The sequence below is a fragment of the Panthera pardus genome, unplaced genomic scaffold, assembly GCF_024362965.1.
Source record: "Panthera pardus isolate Hobbes unplaced genomic scaffold, ASM2436296v1 HiC_scaffold_2, whole genome shotgun sequence".
Taxonomy (NCBI): Eukaryota; Metazoa; Chordata; class Mammalia; order Carnivora; family Felidae; genus Panthera; species Panthera pardus.
Window position 1 is genome coordinate 13638364 of NW_026526765.1, and position 27835 is coordinate 13666198.

A 27835-nucleotide genomic window follows, 5' to 3' on the forward strand; every position below is an offset into this window, starting at 1 on the left:
GCAAGGAGTCACAAGTGTCCCAGAGGACAGGAAAGTTCAGATTTAGGTGGACGGTAAGGGCTCAGTAAAGACCTTTTTTGGGGGAGCAGGAGGGTCGGGCAGCACACTGATAGGGAGACCAAAAAATGAAAACATGCACCGGAGACAAGTGGGTGAAAATTGAAGGGAGAGCGGGGAGACCCACGGGAGGACCCTGCTCAGTGCCCTGGAGGAAGGAAAAGCAGCCAGCAGGGCCAAAGTCCAGGGGACTGAAGGGAGGACAGTAGGGACCCACTGAGAGGTCACTGCTGTCCCGTCAAGTAGTTCTTTTAATAGCGGGGCACCTGGGTTTGTTTCCCTCCAGTGTTTGTCTCCACTGGGTAAGTGTCCGACTCTTGATTTCAGCTCCAGTTGTGATCTCACAGGTTTGTGAGTTCGAGCCTTGTGTCAAGCTCTGGGCTGACGGCAGGGAGACTGCTTGGGATTCTCTTCCCCCTCGCCCCCACCCCCTCCTTATTCACTCTTTCTTTAAACAAACAAACAAACAAACATTAAATAAGGGAGTAGGGTGGTGAGGAAGATCACCAATCACCCCCAATCCAGACATTTTCAAGTTAACCATCATTATTAACATCTATGCAGCATATAATATACATGCTAAATACGTGTGATAGTGTGATTATTTATTATAATATATACTGGGTCCTCATCCTCCTTTCTGACAGAGCTCCTAACACACTTGGAATTTCCTAAATGATGACAGCAATAAAGATGTCATTTGTTATGTTAATGAGGTGACTTTTGGAAAGCGCCCAGGTAATCAAAGACTGGGGGGGGGGGGGGGCGCTGGTTGCCAGGGGAGCCAATAACAGAACTAGAAGGTTGGGACTTTCAATTCCTCCCCCCACCACTGGCCTTCGGGGAGGGGAGAGGGGCAAGAGATTGAATTCAATACCCATAGTCAGTGATTTAATCATTCATGCCTAGGTGATGAAGCTGGCATAGAAATCCACGAAAATGGGGGTGGGAGATGTTGTTCCGGAAGCTTCCGGATTGGTGAACCCTTGGAGGGAAGCCGATGGCCTTTTCCCCAGATCTCATCCTAGCCATCTCTTCCAGCTCTTTCTGAGTCATATCCTTTTATAATAAACCGGTAATCCAGTAAGGAAACTGGTTTCCTGAGTTCTGTGAGCCACTCTAGCAAATTAATCACACAAAGGAGTGGATCCGTTGGAACCTCCAATCTATAGCCCGGCGAATCAGCAGCACAGGTGACAACTCGGAATTGTGACTGGTACCTGAAGTGGGGGGTGGGGAACACGGAGACGGCAGTCTTGGGGGACCGAGCCCTTAACCTGTGGGATGAGACATCATCTCCAGGTAGACAGTCTCAGAACTGAGTTACTGCTAGGTAATGTGGAGAATACGACAGAACACGTATATTACAGCACAGTGATACCCAGAACTAGGTATCCCCTTCTATCCTTGAGAACCGTAATCACAGAACTAGAAAGCCAAACTTAAGAATACAAGCAAAAGTAATACTTCTCCAAAGAAGACATCCAGACGGCCAACCGACACATGAAAAACTGCTCCACATCACTCATCATCAGGGAAATACAAATCAAAACCACAATGAGATACCACCTTACACCTGTCAGAATGGCTCACATTAACAGCTCAGGCAACAACAGATGTTGGCGAGGCTGTGGAGAGAGAGGATCTCTTTTGCATTGCTGGTGGGAATGCAAGCTGGTGCAGCCACTCTGGAAAACAGTATGGAGGGTCCTCAAAAAACTAAAAATACAACTACCCTACGACCCAGCAATTGCACTACTAGGCATTTATCCACGGGATACAGGTGTGCTGTTTTGAAGGGACACATGCACCCCCATGTTTATAGCAGCACTATCGACTATAGCCAAAGCATGGAAAGAGCCCAAATGTCCATCGAGGGATGAATGGATAAAGAAGATGTGGTATATATATATATATACAATGGAGTATTACTCAGCAATCAAAAAGAATGAAATCTTGCCATTTGCAACTACGTGGGTGGAACTGGAGGGTATTATGCTAAGTGAAATTAGTCAGAGAAAGACAAAAATCATATGACTTCACTCCTATGAGGACTTTAAGAGACAGAACAGATGGACATAAGGGAAGGGAAACAAAAATAATATAAAACCAGGGAGGGGGACAAAACAGAAGAGACTCATGGAGAACGAACTGAGGGTTGCTGGAGGGGTGGTGGGAGGGGGGATGGACTAAACGGGTAAGGGGCATAAGGAATCTACTGAAATCATTGCTTCACTATATACTAACTAATTTGGATGTACATCTTAAGAAATAAAAAATAAAGTTAAATCAAAAAAAAAAGAATACAAGCAAAAGTAGAACGCCAAACAAAAAAAAAAAATCCAAATGAACAGGACTAATTCTAACCTACTGGTTAGCGTCACCGCTTTGTAGTGCGACGGTCTCACTACCTGGGTGCGGAGGCTGGTGTCTTTCTTCCACCACGGGCGGCGTGGTGCCTCGTTTCTTCCACCTTGTTCCTTTCTTCTAGCCGCCGTACAACAGTGACTTGTACGGCGATTACGATGTTATTCTACCTCCACGAAAAGCAAACACATCGCTTACACATCCAGTCCTACATTTTTCTCATCAGCCCATGGCAATTACAGTTCTAACCCCTGGTGCAACATGACTGCTGACACAAACATGGGCTTCAGAGAACACGTGTTCTCCCAGAACCAACATGAGCTTAGCCTGCTGAAAGCGAAACAAAAAACTATGAAAAAAAAAAAAAAGAAAAAAGAAAGAAAGAAAAGAAAAATAACCCCAATCACTGATATGGGGGCCTCACAGGCCATATTAAAAGCTTTGAGAAGTTTTCATAGGCAGAATCAAAGTCACAAGGCAGTTTTTTGAGCAGGAGGCGGTCATGACCAAGTTCATGGTTTTGAAGAATCGCTCTGTGCAGAGTATGGAGTGTGGTGAATGCATGGAGGGAGGCCGGAGAGGACGCAGGGAGACAGACGTGAGGACAGAAGGGGAGTTAAGAGAGGGGGCGGCGGAGACGAGAAGTGAGCGGCCCCGGGAAAGATGGTGGGGGGTGGGGGTAGAACGACACGGACAGCCCCCGTCAGGAGGGTGGTAAGGGACAGCGACATGCAGGGAAGGACTCCTGAGAGCCCGGGGAGCTGGCCAGGGGGATGATCCTAGTGTTGCGACACAGGCCTGCACAGCTGGCAAAACCCAGGAAGCAGTCTCCGTGAGATCGGGGTGCTTTACTGTGCACGATTCTACCTTAATGGGGAGGCGGGAGGGGGCATGTGGAGGAGAAGAACTTCTAGTTCCAAGAAGGACTTCTTGACCTCAGGCTTGTGACCCGGTGGCATGGAGTCCACTTGCTGAGCATGAGAACAGGAGAGGAGGAACACACGTCTGGGAGAAGCTTCGGATGAATGTAGGACATGCCCTGAGATGCCCATGAGCCATCTCTGTGATGGGACCTCAGAGGCACTTGGACATACATCTGGAACTCAGAGGAGAAACTTGCAGGGGAGGGTGGAGGGGTCTGAGACCAGGGAGTCCTGCACACCCGGAGACGGAAAGGTTGACGGAAGAGGAGCTGGTGGAGGATGACTGGGGAGCCCCAGGGAACAAGGAAGAGACCCACGATGATGGCGCACCATGGAAGGAGTGGGGGAGGTGTGTGGCCTAAGGGCGATATGGAACCAAAGGTGAATATATTTTTTTAAAGGATGGAACGTACTAGAAATGCCAAGGATCCAGTAGAAAGGGAGAAATCAGAGAATCAGGGGGCAGGGAGGCCCAAAGACAGAGAGCAAAGCCCGCAAGAAAGCAGAGAGGAGGGATTCTGAACCCACATGAAGGAAAGGGCCCCTCGATGTGAACAAGGCCCTTTACCCACCCACACAGGCTAGTCTCCCAGATACCTGCCCTGGTGCCCACAAACTATGGCCCCAGATCCGCTCTGCTGCCTGTTTTTATAAATAAAGTTTTATTGGAACACAGACCAGCCTGTGAGTGTTTTCGTCCTCAAAGGGCACAGTCGAGTAGTTGTAACAAGACCGACTCACGACGCTTGAAGTATATACTCCTGGCTCCTCGTAGAACACTTTGTGAACACCTGACCAACATTCTCAGTCCTGTGTGAATCAAATTCTTAATTCACACGATGCTCTCGAGATCTACGTCAGTCACTCCCTTGCTTGCCAGAGGACTCAGGCAAGTGTCTGCCTGCACGGGATTCAGCGCACGGGTCTCCGCAAGCAGGACAAAGCCCTGAACACGTGTCCTGCACCAGCAAGGAGGAGTCCGTTCTAAAATGACACGGGGAGACTGGAGCTCAATCCTGGGTCTACTGCTCACAGCTGAGGCCTCTGGAAAGTCACTTAACAGCACAGAGCCTCAGTGTCCCCACGGAAAGTCCTCTTGGGCTTGTCTGGGGGTGACGCACACACGTGTCTTTCAATTCCCTTGCCTTGCCTTTCCAGCCCCAGCCCTTCGTGTCCCTCAGCAAACCCCACAGCCTCATGGGCTACTTTCTACTTCCTAACTACCCTTGTTGGTGCAAACATCGATGCTTTTACAAGGGCTTCTGTGCCCTTCCTCTCCTTCATGCCGGCCATATTCCCACACGTTCTCCGACTCATAACCATACACCCTTTTCTCCATGAAGTACTGACCGAGTTCCTTCCTGAGGACCTACCACCTCCTCTCTGAGTGACCATGGACACATTTCTAGTATAGCTTTCGGTAGCTTATATTGAAATTACTTAGCTCTATCAGTTTCTTCCCATCAGAGGAGAAGTTCCTGAAGGCAACGATTGGATTTTATTTCATTTTTTCTTAATCCCCAAATTCTAGCACAGCAACCTGCCATATTACATGAGCACGAGGCATGCATGCCTCATGCCTAATTCAGGTTGGTGCCTTTTAAAAAAATATTTTAATGTTATTTTTTGAGAGAGAGAGAGAGAGAGAGAGAGAGAGCGCGCGCGCAAGCATGCGCAGGGGAAGGGGCTAAAGAGAGAGAGGGAGACACAGAATCCGAAGCTGACTCCAGGCTCTGAGCCATCAGCACAGAGCCCGACGCCGGGCTTGAACTCAGGGACCATGAGATCATGACCTGAGCGGAAGTCAGACACTTAACCGACTGAGCCACCCAGGCGCCCCAGGTTGGTGCCCTTCTAATCCAGGACACAAGTTTTGTTCACTGTTCCAACCCCATCACTTCTAAGTGATGAAACAGAAAAAGATGGAACACTTAATTATCATTCCAGAATGGAAAAGAAATCGCTCCAGTTTTGGAACACCAAACATGCAAAGGAAGCAAAGGTCCTAAACCCAGCCACTCTGGACACCCCGGTTGAATGCTGGCCCTCTTACCAGACACACGGACAGTGAGGTTCATGGATGAATCAGGCACAGGCCTGACTTACACGACACACCTGAAAAGGTCACGTATCCTGATAGGCCCTGCTAAACTAAACCCTGCCTGTCCAATCAAGGTGTGAGAAACTGAGGTCAATGTAGAATGTACCAGATCAAACAAAATCAAATGCTGATCTTGCCAGCTAGATGAAAAAAACAGAAAAATTCTCAAGTTTCAAACATATGTTGATATTTTAAAAACTATAATAGCATAAGCATTTGCTTAAATGTGCACAAAAAGGCAAAATTAGAACTTGGGAGAGGTAACAACCTTCTAAGTAAAACCAACACGAGAGGCTTGGACTAGAAGCCTAGAGACTCAGCTTGCCACCAAAGAGATGGGGACCTTGGCCAAGGGACCCAGGCTCGTGAAATGAGGGAATAATTGATGTCTGAAGTCCTAATTCCAAACAGGCCTACTTTCTGATTTTAAGGTATCACATGAGAAAAGGTTTGCAAAGTAGTAAAACACATTGTATCCACCAGGGGGCAGATCACGCCTGAGGAAATCTACACGGGGCTACAGTAACCTGCAATTTTTATTTTTATACTCAATTTTCTGTAAATTCCCACAGCCCCAATCCCCATTAAAAAAAAAAAAAACAACAACTGGAGAGATTAAACAAGACACACTTTAATGAGAACTCTATTCTTAAAGACTCCATTTCCTGAGTTAATTTAGATAAATACAGTTACTCCGTTCACATCAGTATTTCACAATGAGAGCTTTCTAGCCGGGATCCACTCACCCTCTACCTCCCCCCTTATTTTAAATACCAGTCTTTGGCGTGAAAATGCCAACCCCTTTCTGTTTTATTACACACACACACACACACACACACGCACACGCACACACGCACAATGAGCTCATTTGATTTTTCACTTTCTTCCTAAGCTGCTCTGTCGAGCAAGTAAGCGACAGACAAGGGATCCTCTCATTTTTTTCCAATGAAAGTAGGTAACACAGGCCATTATCAGTGGCAAATAGTTAGGTACCTGAGTGTGGAAAACCATTCAATCTTCTTAAAATAGATGTTTTCTTTCTTTCTGTTCATCTTATTAAATTATTTTCTGCAGGCTGAAATGGTGATCTTAAACTCTAAGTTCTGAGCCTTGCTGAAGTCATCTGGAAGAGGCTTCAAACAATGTGCTTGAAGTCACAGGGCAAGTTCCTTTACTGGCAATGGGACCCTTGAAAGCCCCCCTCCCTTTTTAAAAAAATACACTGAATAGTGTCATTTCTTTTTTTAAAAAAAATTTTTGTTAACATTTTATTTATTTTTGAGACAGGGAGAGACAGAGCATGAACAGGGGAGGATCAGAGAGAGGGAGACACAGAATCTGAAACAGGCTCCAGGATCTGAGCTGTCAGCACAGAGCCCGATGCGGGGCTCGAACCCACGGACCGCGAGATCATGACCTGAGCTGAAGTCGGCCGCTTAACCGACTGAGCCACCCAGGCACCCCGAATAGCGTCATTTCGATTGGCCGCAAGTCATAACGATTCATATTTGCTTCCCTAACTAAATGGGTAGCCCCTCTATCCAAGTTACTTGCACCGCCCAGGACGTGAGCACCATAAAAGTGATAAAGCCAAGAGAGTGTATCTGCCCGGATGCTTCCCTCCCCTACAAGAGGCAGAGAGTGAGGTCAAACGAGGAAGAGGAAGGCAACGTTCTGCTGCTCTAGTGGTATAAATTCTGACCTGTTACAAAAAGCAAGGACCCGTGCACAAGGCCAACGGGTGAAAACGGTCAGAAGAATACAATCCCTCAAGCAGTTTTCTGCGTGTGGCGCCCGCAAATACCACAGAACAGCCACACGCACCAAAGGGCCGTCGGAAGGTTTCAGTGAGTTGATGCCTGAAAAGTTCCTGCCCGGCGTCCACCTCACAGCCAGCCTTCAAACCCCGTGAGCACATTCATCCCCAAACACATACCGCGTGGGACACTGTGTCTCCCAAACGTCTTCGGCTGGGGGCCCCCGGGTTCCCTTCCCCGTGCCCCTACGCTCCCCCTTTCCTCCCTACAGGAGCAAGGACGGCTTCCCCGACAGGTGAGCCGGGGGGCAGGGGGAGAGGGGGGAGGGCTGGTCAGCGAACTGGCTTCCCGCAGTGATCGTGATCGTGGCCACCGCTGACCTGCCCTGTATCCGGATCAGGGGGTTCCGTCTAATCCGGGGCTGCGGTGTTAGCCAGCCCCACTGGCTGCAAGTCTAAAGTTAACATATGGCTCCCCATCGGTCTCACTTCCATGGAATCAGAAATCCGGAGGGGGAAAGGAGGGTCTCATTGAACATCTCCTCCAAATCCAAACGGCCTTGTCCTTCCCGCTTGAAATAATAGACTTCTTTAGCCACAAGTTGGGACTAGAAAGTCACCAAAAACAGAAGCCACTATCTTTCACACCAGCCGTTTTGGTACACCACAGGTTCTCAGTGACGGCCGTGCTCCGTGAATGCAGGCCTGGCAGCAGGAAAGAATCCAGGCTTCGGTAACTGCACGGAAACCTCACTGGCAGGGAGGCTCAGCACATCTGCTGCGAATATCGTCCCGGGGTGGTATAAGGAATAGAAAGATCCAATTGGATGTCCCTAGAGTTTAAGTGATGAGGCCAATCTGAATTAGTTAGTAAAAATTAAGAAATACCTGTCTTAATGTGTATTTTTGAGAGAGAGAGAGAGCGAGCGAGCGTGCACACACGCAGGGGAGGGGCAGAGAGAGAGACGGGGACACGGAATCCGAAGCAGGCTCCAGGCTCCGAGCTGTCGGCACAGAGCCCGACACGGGGCTCGAACTCACGAACTGTGAGACCATGACCTGAGCTGAAGTCGGACGCTTAACCGGCTGAGCCACCCAGGCGCCCCAAGAAATATGTTTAAGGAAATGTACTCTATTGCTTTTTGAGACAGTTTCCTAGTGATCGGTTGTGACAGTGGGCCTTTTGGTAGTTTAAGAAATGAGTACAACTTGGCTGAAACAGAGACGTCCAGACCCTATTCCGTTGCCAGAAAAAGGGAAACAAACACGTCCTTCCATCATTCCCTCAGCACACACACGGCAAGTGCCTTTTCTGTCGCGAATTCAAAGGTACACTTCAGGAACACCCAGTGCAAAATCATTAAAGTTCTTCAACTTGGGCAATTCTGTGCAACTTATCAAATCAGACAAAGAAAGATCTCTTGCTCAAATATACATTCTCACTCTAGCATACCTGTAACTTTTTAATTTTGAAAGAATTACGCGTTTTCTTAAATGTATAAAAGGACCATGCCACAATGGAATAAACCAAAGAATAATTAAGGCACGTAGTAAAAAAAAAAAAAAAAAAAAGAAAGAAAGAAAAAGAAGGGAGTAATTCTTCTGAGGCCCAGAGTGAACAACTTTGGTACGTCTTGCTTTTTTTTTTCTAAGCGAGTTTGGGTCTTTTGAAGGCCGTAGGGATTAAGCCACTCAAAAGAGAAAACTCCACGGGAGAAACCGGGGCACCTAGTAGACCTGGTTCTCGTGAACGTTCTGAGCGGGTTTCGTGCTCTGGGGGCCGGCGGAGGCACCAGCTCTCCGGGGGGGTCCCCTTCCCGTCCCTCCGCCGGCCTCACGGGGGACGGTTACCTGATGAGGACACACTGGTTGTCGTGACGCTTCCACAGGCAGCGGTAGCACTCGTTGGCGACGGCGAAGACGTGGGGGGGCAGCTCCCCCAGGTGGCATTTGCTGTAGCACTCCATGGTGGCACGCTCATACAGGCCAGCGATGGTCTTGTAGGGGTTCACCGAGGCAATGATGGAGCCGATGTAGGTCTGCAAGCACACGGGAGGGGGAGACAGAGGAACGCCAGGTTATACGGGGCGCCGGGGGGCCGGGGGGTGCGCGCTGGGGCAGAGACAGAAGAGTCTGGATGCGGCTCCGTGCTGGTCCACACTCGGAAGGGGAGGGCGGCCACAACTCCCCAAAGCCACCCGTCCCGGGCTTTCCCGGAAGCCACCTGAGGGTACGTGAAGGGGAAAGACGGGGTTCCCCTCTGCACACGTTTCCCAGACGCCTCTGGGATAAAACCTTGGCATCCTGTACAGACAAAGGGAGCCATTTCAAAGAGGACTCACAGTGAAAGGCAAACCGGAGGCCCAAATCCCTGCTCCCCTGTCCCAGGCACAGAGGACTGTCCACTCCCATCTTCTTTCCGGTTGGGTGTCTATCAGGAAACAGCAGGGTTAAAGAACTAGAGAGACGCCGAGGGGCTGGGGGAGAGGGGAACGGAGAGTTACTGTTTAACGGGCGCAGAGTTTCTGTTTGAGATAGTAAGAAGCTTCTAGAGATAGACAGTGGTTATAGTCACACAGCATTGCAAATGCATTTAAAGCACTGAATTGTTCACTTAAAAACAGTCGACATGGGGGTGCCTGGGTGGCTCAGTCGGTGAAGTCTCCAACTTTGGCTCAGGTCACGATCTCATAGTTTGTGGGTTCCAGCCCCGTGTCGGGCTCTGTGCTGACAGCTCAGAGCCTGGAGCCTGCTTCGGATTCTGTGTGCCCCTCTCTCTCTGCCCCTCCCCTGTTTGCGTTCTGTCTCTCTGTCTCTCTCTCAAAAATAAACATTAAAAAAAAATTTTTTTTAAAAAGACTTTTTTTAAAAGTCAAAATGGTAAATTGTATGTCATGCATATTTAACCATACCTTTTTAAACTGTTTATTTAGAGAGAGAGAGAGAGAGAGAGCATACGCATGCATGAGTTGGGGGTGCAGAGAGAGAGGGAGAGAGAGAATCCCAAGCAGGCTCCGTGCTGTCAGCACAGAGCCCGACGCGGAGCTCGATCACATGAACCGCGAGACCACGTCCTGGGCCAAAATCAAGGGTGGGTCACTTAACTGACCGAGCCACCCAGGGACCCCTTAACCGTAACTTTTAAAAACCAAGACCGTTTTGAAAATATTGGTGCTGAAAAAGTGATCTGGGACTTAGATGCCGGACAATCTTAACCCTTCTGGAACAAAACCCAAGCTAGAAATGAATCAAGCTCTTCAGAGCAGCAAAGCCGAGGCCACGATCATTAAAATGTGAGGCCTGCTGCCTCCTTCACGTGCAGAAAACCATCCGCTTGTACTCCCGCCAGAAACGCTAATGGAGTGTGGTTATCGGGCTTCCCGGCCCAGACACGGCTGAAGCAGCAGACAGAGGGGTAGAAGCAGACCCCAGTCACCACCACTACCTTTTACTGAGCACGGGGCCCTGTGCCAAGTGCTTCGTGGAGCCTTCGGGCCGCACAGGAGTCTCCAAAATTCCTGCGGTGAAGCCTTGACCCCTAATACCTCGGAAGGGGACCGCGCTTGGAGCGGAGGCCTCTAAAGAGATGATGAAACTGAAACGAAGCTGTTAGGGCAGGTCCCATCCAACGGGACTGGCATCCTTTCAGGAGGAAAGCTGCATGCTCAAAGAGACACCAGATGTGTGTGCACAGACAAAGACCATGTGAGGACACAGAAGGCAGCTGTCTGCAAGCCGAGGAAGGAGCCCTCGGGAGAAGCCAACCCTGCCAACACCTTGACCTAGGACCTCCAGCCCCCAGAACGGTGAGAAGATCAGTGTCCCTTTAAGCCGCCCCCTCAGTGATACTCTGTTAGGACCTCCGGAGCCGACCACCACATGGGGCCCCTGTAACACTCACCAGAGCCTAACGAGCTCTGCAGCATTACTACTCCCATTTTTCAGATGCGGAAACTGAGGCACGGGGAAACAGTGGCACGTTCGCCTATGCAGTCAGTATGCGGTAGAAAGCAAACCAATTTGCAGAAACGTCTTATATCCCTTGGCAGGGCACGGCAGTGCAGCAAGGAAAGGAAAAGCAAGCGACGCTAGGCAGAAGGTGCGACCCTCCTGAGAGCGTCTGTACCACACGCGACGCTGCAGCATTTAGCCATCACCACTTTCAGAGCGCCTGCCACGAGCACTCAGCTCGGCATCATATGCTCCGTGGAACTGTTTCCAAACGTCAGGAGGTTTCCAATACGTTTTGGGAACGTTTTGAACCAAAAAAGGTTAAAAAACATCAAAGAATTATTACCGTATGACCAACTCCTAGATATAGACCCCAAAGAATTAAAAACAGGCTCTCCGACAAATAATAGCGTTTTTCGCACTTACCTAACAGTGGAAACCACCCGAGTGCCAACGATCAGAGGGGCCGGTACACAAGAAATGGTACGTCCATACAACGGACTATTATTCAGCCACACAAAGGCATAAAGTGCTGACACGTGTTACAATGGAGAACATCGCAAATACCACACTAAGTTAAAGAAGTCAGACCTGAAAGTTCACGTATCCAGAAGAACAATAGAGAACACGGAAAACATTACACCAAGTTGGAGAAGTCAGACCTGAAAGTTCACGTATCCGGAAGAGGTAAATCCATAAAGACAGACGACCGGTGGTAGTTACTATGGGCAGGGGGAGGAGGAGGCCAGAAGTAGGGGGTGACCGCTTAGTGGGTCTAGGGTTCCGTTCAGGGTGATGGAAATATTTTAGAACTAGACAGGGAGGCTGGCTGCACAAGAACTGTGGGTGTACGAAATACCACTGAATCGTATACTCTAAAGTGGTTCATTTTCGGTTATGATAATATCACCTCAATTAACAGAAGAAGACATAGCACGTTAACGGGTAAATGTTCAGGTCTTTGGAAACCTCAACTCTCTAGAAAGCCCACCTTCCCCTGCCAGAGCACTGTGGGCAAGATTTGGCCATACAGACAGGACTGCTTTCTCCTCTGGGGAAGGAAAGTCTCATAAACATATTTTTTATGTTTATTTTGAGAGAGAGCGTGTGAGCATGCAAACATGGGGTGGGGGGAGAGAGGAGAGAGAGAGAGAGAGACAGAAAGAGACAGAGAGAGAGAGAGAATACCAAGAAGGCTCTGAACTATCAGTGCAGAGCCCGACTCGGGGCTCGAACTCACAAACCATGAGATCATGACCTGAGCCAAAACCAAGAGACGGTCAACTGAGTGAGCCACCCGGGTGCCCAAGCCTCCTACTTCTGAAGGACAACAGAGAACCACCTGGTTCTCTGGAGGAGGCCATATGTCTTCCATCAATGCTCTGACCACAGGCACTGGTGCCTTCCTTCATGTCAACTGTTTGCAGAGATAAAGCAGGCAGGCAGACGGTGTCGAGGCTCTGGGTGTCTTAGCCCCTTCGACTACGTTGTCTAAAATGTCAGAGCTGTTTCTACCTTTTGGTAGCGGAATGATTATTTTTAAACATATTTTTTAAAGTTCGTTTATTTTTAAGTACTTTCTACACCCAATGTGGGGCTCAAACTCATGACCCCTAGATCAAGAGTCACATGCTCTTCTGACTGAGCCAGCCAGGTGCCCTGACTACTCTGCTTCTGGAAATCTCAAAACTGTTCATTTTTCTGTGAGATACGTTCTTACTTTTTTCCTCCGTTGGCAGAAATCAAGACACTAAAGGCTTCCCTCTTAAAACAGCTCAGCAGGCACACACTGCAATACTCTTTCTCACTTACAAGTAAAATATAAAAGCCACACAGTATCAAACTGCGCATTAAATTAATATTAGGATATTAACCCGTTAACAACACACTTTTTAAAGAATGATCCGGGGGCGCCTGGGTGGCTCAGTCGGTTAAGCGGCCGACTTCAGCTCAGGTCGTGATCTCGCGGTCCGGGAGTTCGAGCCCCGCGTCGGGCTCTGTGCTGACGGCTCAGAGCCTGAAGCCTGCTTCGGATTCTGTGTCTCCCTCTCTCTGCCCCTCCCCCGTTCATGCTCTGTCTCCCTCTGTCTCAAAAATCAATAAATGTTAAAAAAAAAAAATTAAAAAAAAAAGAAAGTATCGATTTACTCATTCAGGGTATCATAACCTTTTTACAAACGCTTTACTTTGAAAGTGATTCTCTTGGTCACAATCTCGTAGGCCCGCTGTCCCCTCCTTGGCTGGGCCACCCCAATGGTCATGCAGTATCACTTAAGAGATCACTCATCCCGGAAGTGTGGATGACACGGTTTTTGTACGGGGGCAGGGAATCCAAGGGCATTAGAAGCTTGTTAGCACAGATCAAGTTGGAACATTCCAAATGGTCTTAGGCCTGCTTTTAAGCAACTCGCATTGCAGTCTGTAAAGTGTTTCAGAACAGTGTGGTTGGTAGCTAGGACATCCCCATCCCCCAACCCGCAGCGATTCTAGAGGGGAAGGGAAGCCAGGCACTCTGAACAAGCATTTGTGCAACAGAAAAGCGGTCTGCAGAACTGGCAAACACTCCATCGGTGGTCACGCACGGCGGACCCACTAACGCATCATGACATCCTCCCCACCGAGCACAATCACTGCCACACAGCTTGAGCACACTTCTCCGGAAACAATATTGATCTCCGTGTCTGATTTTCACAGCAAGATGCGGAAACACGTCCCTCGTCTTTCAATCTAGTGAACTGCCATCGAGAAAACTGGTCCTGGGGCACCTGGGTGGCTCGACTGGTTAAGTGTCCAACTCTTGGTTTCAGCTCGGGTCATGATCTCACGGTTCGTGGGTTCAAGCCTCGCATCGGGTTCCATGCTGGCGGTGTGGAGCCTGCTTGGGATTCTCTCTCTCCCCCCCCCTCTCTCTCTCTCTCTCTTTCCTCCCACCTCGCCCACTGCTTGCTCACTTTCTCAAAATAAATAAGTAAACTTTCTTTAAAAAAAATAAAGAAAAAGAAAATGTGGTTCTTTATTACACATTCTTGAGAAATTAGAAGTTCCACATAAATATTACAAAAAATAGACTTTCATCCCTTTACACAAGAATGCCTGATTTTTCCCATGTTGATGGAATACTTCTGGAAGCCTATATAGCACGTGCCTTTGTGTTCCCAAACCCAGGTCAGTGAACCTAATTTACTCTTTTAAGGATTTTTGGCCTTTTTCCGTCTCTCAGCCTATGAAAACGATGCCCACACCGAATGAGGCAGACAGTCTTACGTCCACTAACCCCGCCCCGGATCGGAGCTCCCGACTACTTCTCCCACTGCGGCCTCTCGACCTTGCCACGCGCCCCACGTAGCACCAGTTGAGGGGGGCTCCAAATCTCAAGGGCGTCTCCTTCCGAAACTGCTGTTCCTCCGGTTCCTCCACGAGAGGAGCGGCTGAAGGTGCTAGGAGGGTCTGCGCCCTTTGCAGACAGATCGTTTTGCTGTACAGGCGATGGAAGCCACCAAGCCAGGCTTTTATTTTACTGTGCACGGCACACACCACATACTGCGGGAGATGAGACACACATTCAAAACGATGTGCGTTTCGACCGCTGAAAGCTTTCACCATCCAAGTAAGTGAGGAGCCCCTTGGCAGCTACGTGTCCTTAACTATGTGACAATGCTTCACACCCCATGCACACATCTGTATCATTAAACCAGACGAAGGGTTGAATTCCTCTGTCCCCACAATGTTCAGGACCCTTCTTGATGGGCGCAGAGAGAGCACTTAAGGCTAAAATTGCTGCATCCGATTTCAAAAGATCAAGCATCTGTTGGCATATGGCTATATTCCAACAGGACTCTAAGAATGCAGGCACTCCTGTTGGGCCCCTTCCACTTTGTGGTTGAGGCTTCCAGCATATAAAACACATAATCTACGAGGAAGGGGAGGGGAGGGGAGGGGAGGGGAGGGGAGGGGAGGGGAGGAAGAAAGAAAGAAAGAAAGAAAGAAAGAAAGAAAGAAAGAAAGAAAGAAAGAAAGAAAGAAAGAAAGAAAGAAAGAAAAAAAGAAAGAAAATCCCTACAGTTTAGACCATGTTAAATACTCCAAGCAAAGAGAGCTAAGCTACACACATTTATAACAGGTCTTGAATCTGTTCCAGATTTTCCTTAAATGCATGTTCTCCAAGCACTTTCTTGTTCTCTTTGCTGTACTCCTGAGGGAAGAATGGGTTTTCAAACTTTGCATTCTGCAGAGCATATAAAAAATACTACCCAGCAGCTAAAAGGTGTCACAACCCAAGCATCCACCCATGGATGAATGGATAAGCAAACTGTGATACACACATACACTGGAGTATTATGCAGCCTTGAAAAAGGAAGGAAATCTCTGACACACACAACACGGACGTTCCGCTAAGTGAAATAAATCAGTCACCGAAGGACGACTATCGTGGGATTCCACTGAAACGAGGTACCTAGAGTAGTCAACTTCGTAGAAACAGAAAGGAGAGAGGCAGTTGCCGTGGGCTGACGAGTGGGGAATGTGGAAGTTCATGGGAACAGAGTTTCAGTTTCAGAAGTTGCAAGCATTCTAAAAGATTCAAAACGATGTGCACATACTTAACGCTACTGAACTATACACTTTCAAATGGTCAGGATGACAAAGTTTATGTGTATTTGATGGCCACTAAACATTTTAAAAATTAAAAAGATACGAGAATTTTGGTGCTGACAGAATACGCTAATCTCTTTTTTATAGTATCAGGGAGCGATCTGAAAATAAGCACAGAATTAAGGGTAGTAACAAGAGGCATATGCGCCTTCCAATTTCAACCCAGGTTGAGAAAAATATTCTGGTGACAAATTACAGACCGTTTAGTAAGGGAGAGAATGAAAGGCACGCAGGTTTCCAGGGGCGACATAATCTGATTCGAGTTCGGAGATTAATAACTACACAGGTTGTGGCTGAAAGTACATTCAGCAGATGGGAATCCCACATACCGACATTGATAGCAAACAGCCAGACTGAATTTGAGCCTAAACTCAATAATCTAACAGGGCACCTGGCTGGCTCAGTTGGTTAAGCATCGGACTCTTGATCTCAGCTCAGGTCTCGTTCTCAGAGTCTTGAGTTCAAGACCTACATTGGGCTCCACGCTGGGTGTGGAGACTACTTAGACCAACAAAAAACTCCATCTGAAATCTCTATTACCCATCTCTCCCCCATGTACTGTTTTGAAATCTCTTTACAAAAAACAAACAAACAAGGAAAGGATACGTAAAATGTGTCTGGTTGGTATAGACTGAGAACTCAATTTTTTAATTTTTTTTTAAGACGACAGGAAATCTTACTTCATTTAGAGTTCAAAATGCCTCCCTAATATAAGTGCCTCCATTTGGCATCAGGGGTTAATCAGGCTCTTCCAACATGGATGCACAAGTTTTATATTTCACCTTCTCACTAATGGCCTAGGTCACTTCTTAAAAGGCTTGTCAACAGATTTTAAATGACGATTAAGCCCACATGTTTCCAACACAACTTTATCCGACATTTCGTAATTGTGGGGCAAAGACAATCCTACCCACGGAGACACATCTTCGCGGCCCTCATCTGTTCCAACGTAACCTCGAGATGTGGGCAGGCCAGAGGCCACCGTTCTGCCTCCTCTGACAGATGAGGGAAAGGTAAGTGCTGCCCCTGTAGTCACAGGGCCAGCGGATGAAATCGAGGACAGGACCCCGGGTTCCCGGCGTCCCACACTGTGGGCCCGCGGTGGCCCGCATCACCACTCACCCACGTCCGGATGGGAATTATCCCAGACTCTGTCCAGCTCATCACCCGTGACCAATGCCTCCACGTTTATATGCCCCACTTTCCATGAACCCCAGAACCTATCTCCTTCCTTCCCTTCCCTCCCCCGCCCTGGCCTCATTTGCTTAGATGTCACAAATGTCCCATTCCTCACTGATTTCCCACCGTGGTCTGGCATGTCCAATCCAAGCTCCAAGCTTGACACGTGAATTGCTGAACAGGACAAGTCTCCTGCTTAGAAAACCCTTCTTCACCAAATCCCACCATCTCTGGGGGTCACCCGCTGGGATATTTAAGAAGACAGTCTGAGCCGCTCCCAAAAGGTGAGAGAACAGCTTGAGTCCTAACGAATTATTCTCATGACAGTTATGGAAGCTGGGGGGTGGGGGGTGGGGGGGGCGGTGTCTCCAGCTACTTAGTGAGTTTTCACCGTTCGCGCCCACATTTGAACCTCCATAAAACAGAAGTACAAAACAACATGGGGACGACAGCAATAGTTCCTAACAGCTTATTGAAAGAAGGACGAGTCAGGTGGAATCTTAGAGGTCGATCAGCAAAAATAATTACTGCCCAAGACCTCTTGTCTTTCCCCCACTTCCTTAAACATACCACTCTGCCTGGGTAATTTTATCCCTAGAACAAAGGCTGCATGGATAAGAGATTTATCAGTATTAGTAAAAACGGTGACCGGCAAGCGAAGGGGGTCAAAGAAGAGCCTGGCTGTCAATTAAGTGCCAAGCGAAGCAAAGGTCACACGTGGTAAGAAATTCTAAAAGCTGTGACACACACTGGTTACGTGTCGTAGCGTTTATCACTCTATAAAAAGGTATCAGTACTGCTCTACAAATGGCCACGACCACCCCATGCGGTTTCAGACTCTGGACACATGAAACTCTCAAACATGAGGCAGGACCAGGACTACGACTGGTCTCCTCATACTGGATTCTAAATTCCACAAGAATAAATAGCTTGGTCATTTTCACAGCTTTTCAAAAACAGACCATTCTACTTTGAAGCACATGACAAATTTTTCTAGTCACAAAAGTTCCACATAACTCCCCAAAGAACACATTTCCTTGCCCATTTTAATAATCTGGAACGGCTGTCGCACATACTGCTTAAAAACGTTGGAAGAAACTCACTGCATTTCTTCAATCCAAAGTCCACCAACTCAAGATTTTCGAAAGGCCATCAGGGTGTCCTGCCTGGCAGCCCATCTCCCGCCAAAAGGACCGGGGGTGACGAAGAAAACGAGAAGTGACCCAGGGGCCTCAGATGCTTTGAGATACAGAGGGATCCATGCTGCCATTAAGAAGGCACTGTTCAAACATGGGAAGAAATGGTCTATGTGACAAAGTTTGGTCATCAGAACCCAGAAGTCCTTAGCCCGGAGCACCTTGCCCCAGAACACTGCTTAACCCCTCCGGGCCTACGCTTCTGGTCAGTCTAACCACATATCCTCCGATTACCCCCACCTGACTGCTATGGGAGAGTACTACATAAATCAGAGGTATTTATCGTTTTTGTTAATGAAGATAAAAACCACGACTTGCTTTTCCCCGTGTGATCCTGAACGTAGCTGGATACGGAACAGATCACCTGAAATGCGTTAGACAAATCGGCTAGTCAGGGCCCTGCCATACTCTGCTAACGGGAAAACCGATTAAGAGGCGGGGATCGTCAGGAGATTTATTTCCCATACACCCTTCTCCTCTTTCCTTCCCTTTTGGTCATCACAGCTCAATATGCCAACAATTTACCTCCTCAACCTTCACCTTCAACGCAGCTCCGGTTTTACATCACAGATCCACACACTCAGTGGCCCGCTGGACATCTTCACTCGGATGACCCTTGGCTCCAACTCACATGGACGAGGCTAAGCTCCCCCCAAACACCCATTTCTTCTCAGTGCCATCTTGACAACTGCACCACAGTCAACCCAATGGTTAATCCAGAAATCGAGGAGCCATCCTGCAGAAATTCGCTCTATCGGCCCCCCCGCCCCCACCCTCTCAAACACTTGCATTCTTCCTCTCGGTACGCTTCATACTCAAACTCTCTCAGGAGTGGTGTGGAACGCCATCGTTTCCCATCGAGTTAGCCGGTCAACTTTCTCCTCCTAGACTGGATACGTCCCGCACTCCTCCATCACCTCGCAGGCGGAGTGAGCTCCCCCAGAACTCCTGTTTAAAGTTGTCCCACGCGGTCTTCACAGATCTAGTCAAACTCGTTCACGTATACACGGAGCCCTTCCTCACCTGTTCCCGACCATCTTGCCGGACAGCTGCCCGCCACAGTGATTTCAGCATCTTGATTTCCCACAGTTGGACAAACGCACCCTACTGGCTCACGTGTCTGGCACGTGGCAATCTTCTGCTAGAAATGGGCCACTCTCTCTCTCAGCCAAACTAGTGCCTCTCCCGGGAATCATTTTCCTCTGACCCTTTCCTTCTTTTCTCCTTTGGGTGCCCGGTCTTGACATTCCAAAGTACTTTTATCACACGCACCGCACCCTGAGCAGTGGTCAATGGTGTGCCTGTGTCTGTCTTCGCCAAGGAACCGTGAGGTCTTCGAGAGGTGGGATCTCTCATTTATCCAATCTTTCAAGAAGCAACCACCGTGAACAAGAGTGCTCTTGCGTCCTTGGAGGTTAGCGCTCAGCCCGGCCCACGGGAAGGGCGACATCGACGTAGCTATATTGGGGGCACGTGATTTGACCACAAATCAATTCGTGTTTTAACCATGTTGCAGCGGTCTAAGTCCACTACCTTCTACACAAAAAAAACAAAATAAAACAAAAAACAAAAAACAAACACAACTGCTTGCTTTCATTATCCAATTAAACCATTGAAAACATTTTTTCACAATTAAAAACAAACTGTGAAGCATTCAAGTTAGTTGAAAACCAGACGGCAAGTTAGTCGGAAACTTCAGTCGTTGCCGAAGTCAAGCTCTGAAATTCAGAAGTGACACTTCCATTTAATGGGAGTCACCTTCGGGCCAACATTCCCTCCTTGGTCAAAGGAATCTGACCTTCGAAAGAGAGGCAGGAAAGGAAGAGAAAACATCATAAAAACAACGTTCCTAACCGCCACCCTCATGTGCTGATACGTAAGTGGCCACTCAAGCATACCAATGTTCGGCAAAGTTTAAAAATACACACGGTCAAGGCAGATGGGTGATCATCATCTTCTGGCAACATCAGTTTTGATTTCATGTGAAAAAAAGCCTCAGACAAACCACACTGGGTTCAGCCGTTCCTGGTATGAGGGAGGACTGACCATCCGGTTTTAAGGCCATCCCTGCGTCCCTGAGAGGCACGTGAGTACGTGACACTGGCTTTGGAAAGGGACAGAAATGAATCCCCCCTCAGCCCCACCCCCCCAAAAAAAAGGCTACTTTGGGGAAACTCAATGCAAGGAAACGACGCGCGGACTTGGATTTCCAACCCCATCCCACGCCCAGTCCCACCAGTACAGACGGCCCGGGGCTTCCCCACCAGTGAACGCCGTCCACCTGTCGGCTGCAGTCACCAAGTCCCCAGTCGGCTACTGACCGTGAACACGCTGCGCTGGGCGGGAAGAAGCCGGCTTCCGAGCTCACTCGGGAACATGGTCAGGCCACACTTACCGACTCGGTCTGGAACGGCACCCGAGCAGAGGGGAGGTATTTTTGAAACCCCCCAAAACACGTTAGCTTTTGTGCCTACAAACAATCTTTTGTGCCTACAGAAGCGTTCATCTTTGGGCCAGGCCCCAGCTTCTCTAAACGGGCTCGTCGGATCCTGATATCTGTGCTGTTGGTTAGGCAAGCCCAACGAGGGGACAGGCGGGCTGAGTGTCCCCCCCCTCCTTCCTCTGGAGCCATCCCGAGGCCATAATTGCAGATGAGCCCTGCCCTTCCCTGCGGCTCCCTCCCTGATGTGGTTTTGAGCCATTCCTTAGAGGCGGGGGAGGAGCCTCCCCCGTGCAATTGACCCAGAGCGCGACAAACCCTGGCACTTCCTTTGCTTCTCTTCCGTGTGGCTGCAGACCAACCTGCCGCACCACGGAGCCCGCCTGGCAGACCCCGGGCTGACGTGCAACACGACAGAAAAACCTCATCTGCCCTTGTCGACACCGTGTTTAGGCACTGGGTACGCGACAATCTGAAACGAGCCAGGCTCCAGAGGACACGCTAAGAAAGGCGTCCGAAACCAACCCGTCTTCTCCCCACGCTCCTCCCCTGGAGGGGCTGCCGGGACCCTCAGCGCCAAGTTCTCACGGCCACGGGGGCTTCACGAGGCTGGGAGTCATTAAGACGCACCCCTCCTCCCCCACACTTCTATCTCCTTCTTCTCTGGCTCCCGACCCTCCCCGCCCTGCCCCGGGCGAGACCCCCTCCGTCTCTTTGTCCCGGCGTATTCGCGACACTCTCTCTGCCAACCTGCCCTCCTTGGCCCATATCACAGCACTTGGCGATCAACGCGTCTGAGTTCTTCCTTGGGGAAACCCCCTCTTCAAAACCCTTTGGCAAAGACGGGGTGGTCTGGGTGCCACCAAGCCCAGATGCTCTGACGGACTGTCAGCCGATCAAGGCCTCTCAACCTCGGGAGGACCGACATCTCAGGCCAGATGACCCTTTGTGGTGGGATGTCAGCAGCACCCCTGACCTCTACCTGCTAGATACCGTTACATCCTCTGCCTTCGCTATGCAGCCAGAGATGCCCTCCAGATTGTGCCGAATGTCCCTTGGGGACAGGTCTCCGGGCTGAGGCTCACTGCTTTAAGGGTATTCTGACCCTGGCCTGCCCCTCCCACCTGACTGCTCGACGGTCCCCAGCACACCGGATTCCATGAGCAAAGGGACTTGCCCCGACTGAGGCCATCGCACTGAATTCACTCTCGTCTCTCCATCTGCACGTGTGGCGTCCTCGAGCCTTTCCTTCTGACCCACTCTTACCCTGCCTCTGAAGTGTCATTCCTGTCACCTCCTCTCACCCTATAGGGCGTCTCACGACCAGTTCAGGCTTTCTCGCCCACGTGCAGGTTACGTCTCCCTACCTCTTCTTTGTCCCATAAACACATGTTCCTCTCTCCTCTGTCTTTCGGAACTTACAAGTGCGGGTATCTGTCCTCACCCGGTCTCATGAGTGGCAGGAAGAGACCGAGGAACGCGGGACCCTCGTCAGACCCTCTCCCGAGGAGAAGCAATCAGGGGACAGCCTCTGTGGCAGGAAGCCCACGGCAAAGAGGCCGAGGGGGGAGTCTGGGACGAGGTCCCAGGCTGGGAGCTGTAGCGTTAAGCAGGGCTCCTGTCTCAGAAGTTGCCAGAGGGTGGGAAAGATGAAGCGGAGCCTTAGGCACCAGAAACCTCAAGTTCCAGGAAAGCAATCCAGCATGAGGGCCGAAGGAAGGGGCCCGCGCAAGGCAATCATGCCAAGAGCAGAGCTGCCCTAACCAGGGGTCAGGTCCCAAAAGGACGAGTGGCGAGGCTAGGGTCATGCAGACCCACACAGTGACAGACAAGTCTGTTCCGTTCCCGTCCTCAAGAGCCTAGGGCCAAGCTCCAAGCTCCAGGCAGGAGCTTTATAAACACCTCGTAGTACAGACGAGTAAGATGGGGGAAAGGCCCAAAGGTAACAACATTCCAGAAACTTTCCCCTTGTCGCTTGATTTTAAAGGAGTCCCGTCAGAGATGGGGGTTATGACATCTGACCTTTTAAAAAACATAAATTAAAAACCTGACACACGGGGGCGCCCGGGTGGCTCAGTCGGTTCAGCATCCGTCTTCGGCTCAGGTCATGATCTCTCGCTCTGTGAGTTCGAGCCCCGTGTCGGGCTCTGTGCTGACAGCTCAGAGCCTGGAGCCTGCTGCAGATTCTCTGTCTCCCTCTCTCTGCCCCTCCCCAGCTAGCTCGCTCTCTTTCTCTCTTTCAAAAATCAATAAACATTTAAAAAAAAAAAACTGACACACAGATTAAATTATTAATGTAGAGCCCAAGAGAAGGTGGGTAGAGAAAAGCATGCTCACCTGGGATTTGTCTGCTCTGAGCATTTATCCCTTTAGAGCTGTCTACCCCATTTTATTTTATTTTTTTGAGTTTATTTATTTTGAGAGAGAGAGAGAGAGAGAGAGAGAGAGAAAGAGAATATCCCAGGCAGGCTCTGCACCATCAGGATAGAGCTCAATGTGGGGCTCGAACTCACAAACTGTGAGATCACGACCTGAGCGAAAATCAAGAGCTGGATGCTTAACCGACTGAGCCACCTAGGCATCCCTGTCTATCCCATTTTAATGGAGGATGGTAACGGCAGGGAAAAATATCTTACTGGGGTCTGGTGAAGTCCTCAGGCAGTAAGGGTGGTCCCCAAGGAGGAAAAAAGCTAAGTCCTTTTTCACACAAGACAGTAGACCTTCCCACCTGGAGAGGAGTCTGCTCCCCGACGACCTGTGTCACCTGCCACTCGGAAGAGAAAGCCAACAAATAAAAACAATGCAAGATCCAGAGTGTCGGAGAAGGCCCACGGGGGGTTCCTTCTCAACAACATGACTCACAGGAGGCCACCTATGGTAGACAGAAGAACGTGCCCCTCCCCCACCCCAGACGTCCACGCAGAATCCCCAGGACCCGTGACTCTGCCGTATGCACAGGGCTGTGGGGACAGGATTCGGGCTGGAAACGCTGAGATAGGGAGAGGATCCAGGTGGCCCTAACTGCAGGAATCCTTGAACACTAGACGTCTTGGCTGCAGAGAGAGAAATGAGAAGAAAGGAGGGGAGAGTAGAAACATGAGAGGGGCTGGGTCCACTGTTGCTGGCTCTGAAGGTGAAAGAAGGGGGCCCGCAGAGGCTAAGAGCAGCCCTGGCTGACAGCCAGCAAGACCACAGGGACCTCGGTCCTGGAACCGCATACAGGACCAGAAGGAGCAGGGGACAGATCGCCCCCTAGAGCCTCCAGAAAGGATCACTGACCTTCCCACACCTGGGTTTTGGGCTGGCAAGACCCCAGCCGGACGACTGACCTACAGAACCATAGGACAGCACCTGCTGTTTTAATGATGGCAATTTTTTATGCCAGCAATAGATAACAGATACAGCACCCCTGGCACAAGTAATTTTTTTTTCCTCTTAAAGACACAGCCAGGCATCACTCAGAGCTGGGAGAAAAGGCAGGAAAGCGGTGGTTTTTCTGGCAGGTGGTGGTTTTGTTTTGATGGGGCAGAGCCTGGCTTGTGTGGTCTCCACCCCAAACAGCTTCAGCGATAAGAAAATCAAGGTGGCGGGGCACCTGGGTGGCTCAGTCAGTTAAGCATCCGACTTCAGCTCAGGTCACGATCTCAACGGTCCGTGAGTTCGAGCCCCGCGTCGGGCTCTGGGCTGATGGCTCAGAGCCTGGAGCCTGCTTCCGATTCTGTGTCTCCCTCTCTCTCTGCCCCTCCCCCGTTCATGTTCTGTCTCTCTCTGTCTCAAAAATAAATAAACGTTAAAAAAAAAAAAATTAAAAAAAAAAAAAGAAAGAAAATCAAGGTGGCTGCTTCATGATAATACAATGATCCAAGTCTCATAGGGCAGGCGCAGGAGGGCAGTATTAATTGAAATGACCTGCAAACTGACGTACAAAAATCCTGTGTTTTTCCCTCGGAGCAAAGGACAAAGGGGCGCCTGGGTGGCTCAGCTGGTTAAGCGTCTGAGTCTTGGTTTTGGCTCACGTCACGACTTCGTGGTTTGTGAGTTTGAGCCCCACGTCGGGCTCCGGGCTGACAGCGTGGAACCCGCTTTGGATTCTCTCTCTCCCTCTCTCTCTCTCTACCCCTCCCTTACGCTCTCTCAAGATAAATAAATAAGCTTAAAAAAAAAAAGGCGGGGGCGGAGGGGAGGAAAAGTTGTTCATTGTAGGAATAAAGCCAATATCCTATTCATAGGCTTTAGTGGGCAATTCAGCTATCAGGTTTAATATCCTCATCATCATGAAAAGAGGGGGAGGAAAACTTAAAAAAAATTTTTTTTAATGTTTATTTAGTTTTGAGAGAGAGACAGAGAGCCAGAGTGCAAGCTGGGGAGGGGCAGAGAGAGAGGGAGACACAGAATCGGAAGCAGGTTCCAGGCTCTGAGCCGTCGGCACGGAGCCCGATGTGGGGCTCGAACCCACGAACTGTGAGATCATGACCCGAGCCGAAGGCAAACGCTTAACCAACTGAGCCACCCAGGCGCCCCTAGGAAAACTTTTTTAAAGACTCTGCCTTTTAAACCCTTTTGGTAGTTTTTTCCCCCTTCCAATTGGATTTTTCCTGACTATTGAACGTCGAGTAAGACCTCGTATCTAAAGACAGAAGAGTTTGAGTCCCGAAATACCTACAAGACACACACACCGATAAAGAACTTTGAAATCTAGCCTCACATTTTCTCATCAACTAGAATGTTATTTCTAATACGTCTGGCGTTTATTTTTGCAAACATTGATTACACAGCTACCAGGTGCCTGGCAATGTCCTTGGCTCAAGAAAGACAAAATAAGTCCTTGACAAACCGAGCAAGGAAACTGCTATGACGGGACAGTGTCAAATACTTACTCCTAAAGGCACAGGGGTGGTGACCTGGACACATGTAGTGGCTACTCCCTGGGAAGAAGGGAGTTTGCTGGTCAGCTGGAGATTCTTTTTTTTTTTTTTTTTTTAACGTTTATTTATTTTTGAGACAGAGAGAGACAGAGCATGAACACGGTAGGGGCAGAGAGAAAGGGAGGCACAGAATCCGAAACAGGCTCCAGGCTCTGAGCGGTCAGCACAGAGCCCGACGCGGGGCTCGAACTCACGAACCGTGAGATCATGACCTGAGCTGAAGTCGGACGCTTAACCGACTGAGCCACCCAGGCGCCCCTGGAGATTCTTGACATGGGGACCGAACAGAGCTTTGCCGGGACGCGCACAGCACAGAGCAGGCAGCCATTCACGTAAACACGAAGGAATGTTACCTTTCCTGAAGAACATACGGAAACTACTATAATCTGAAGACTGAGCGTAAGCAAGCTCAGTCAGTCAGAGGACGAGAACACCATGGCATTTCTCTAGATCAGGCTGTTTAAAACCACGTGGCAAACGTCAGGTCAATCGGGCAAGCATGACACTCGCTATGTAAAAAGCAGGGGAAAATTAAGCAGTAAAACTGCACATAACAGATTCCTCCTCCTTTCCCAGCCCTCCTCCCCCTTTCTAAGGGTAAATAAATAAATTGGAGGAACATGGATACCACGCAGGCCCGTCTTGAGTTTCCGTTAGCACCTGCTGGCTTGCTGTGAAGGCTGACGCTACTCATCAAAATCACAAATATATTGGCAAAATTAACCGTAACTGCTAAAGAACAAAAATTACTAAAAGATCGAGAGTTTTTACAATACTAAAACTTGAGGTTTTTAGGGACAAACCTGTACAAATTTGAACTTGACAAGAAGAAAAGAAAACCCACGTGTCAAGAGTTGCCCCCTTTATTATCAAGAGTTGGAAACAGGCAGATGAAAAAAAAGATAAAATCTGCAGGCTCACCTGAACAGTTAAACTAATCTCCGTACTCTAATTCCAAAAAGTACGTATCACGGAAATGACTTTTTGAAATGATTTCTAAATACTACTTTCATTAACACCGATCTGGACCGCGAACAGAATGCGCTCGTAAAAAGAGGTCAGATCACCTCTTTCCAATAGAAAGTAACGATCAAGGCAAGAAACGCGAGAACACGATTTCTCGAGCCACGTTTCCAGTTTGGCGAAACACCCGGAGACACAGTCTGACTTCGATTAACTGGAGGTTCTCAAAAGGCCAGAAAACACCCTCGGAAAACAAAAATTAACATTCACTCAAACCTGAGGGATTTTTACAGAGACTTAAAGTTGGAACTTACGTATATTTGATTTCTCTTATATCGCCGGTACAAGTTGTGCATGATGGAGCCCCCGTGGAGCTCCGTCAAGGTGGCCATGTCATCGACGCCCTCTTCGCTCACGGGGTGCATGGCGGTGACCTTCTGGTGGGTAATTGTGCTCTGCTTGTAAGTGAACACCTGGGAGCAGAATGAATTCAGTTGTTTAGTTATCGGCGGTGAATGCTGTCCGCAGACATCTCCCACCTTAAAATACGATCCCAGTACCAGTTTTAGCAACAAGAGCCTGAATTGGCCAAGAAAAAGTACACTGCAGAGAACTTTTTCATTTTCTCTGTGCGCCTATCTATTTTTAGAGGAAGCAATCATTTGACAATTGCTATTAGATATTCCTAAAAGACATTATTAGCTCAAGTACTAGCCATCCCTTGGAGGACACAGAAATCATAAATGCACAGTTCGCTTCTCTGCAGATTTCTCCTGTTGCCATACATCAGTAAGGGTTAGGACCCTGGGTAGGGTAGGATCCCAGGGTTAGGACCCTGGCTAACCAAACTTTTAGAAAATAATTTGGCTTCCCTGCATAATGTTTCCCATGGGATCATACAGCATATCTCAAAACTTCATCATAAAAGCTCTTCAATTTAAGTGTTAACATAAATTCACCCTGGCAGTCTCCACGTTTGTTCAAAGAGTGGAACGCACCTTCCCAGGAATGTTCAAAAAGATGTCCTTGGACTCTATCTCCTCTCCACCAGGATATGTAGCAAACAAACGCCTTCTCAGATTTAAAATAAAACTGGTGTGTTTGTCTATCTTGCTCAAAATTCCAAACACCATTGATGAGTGCCACATACACGCGGTAGGTAGCATGTGCATGACAGAATTCTGATATTTTAAGACTGATGACTGAATTTCCATGCATTTCTGAAATGCTTTTGTGCCACTGATTTGATTGAGGACTTAACCATGTTGGGGCAGCTGGCTGGCTGGCTCAGTTGGTAGAGGACGCGAGTCTTGATCTTGGGATTTTA

General features: G+C 49.0%; 1 protein-coding gene across 4 annotated transcripts in view; it reads right to left on the reverse strand.

The window, feature by feature from the left end:
• The window catches only part of MYO10 (myosin X), a 225789-nt gene that overhangs the window by 103722 nt on the left and 94232 nt on the right, over positions 1 to 27835 (reverse strand). For 3 of the 4 annotated variants that reach the window (XM_019450761.2, XM_053906899.1, XM_053906901.1), the window contains 2 exons: positions 26823 to 26981; positions 9056 to 9243 (listed from right to left, as the gene is read on the reverse strand). In XM_019450761.2, the coding sequence (XP_019306306.2) occupies positions 9056 to 9243; positions 26823 to 26981 (347 nt within the window). The remainder of the gene's footprint in view (positions 1 to 9055; positions 9244 to 26822; positions 26982 to 27835) is intronic. The other variant, XM_053906900.1, reaches the window with a different exon arrangement.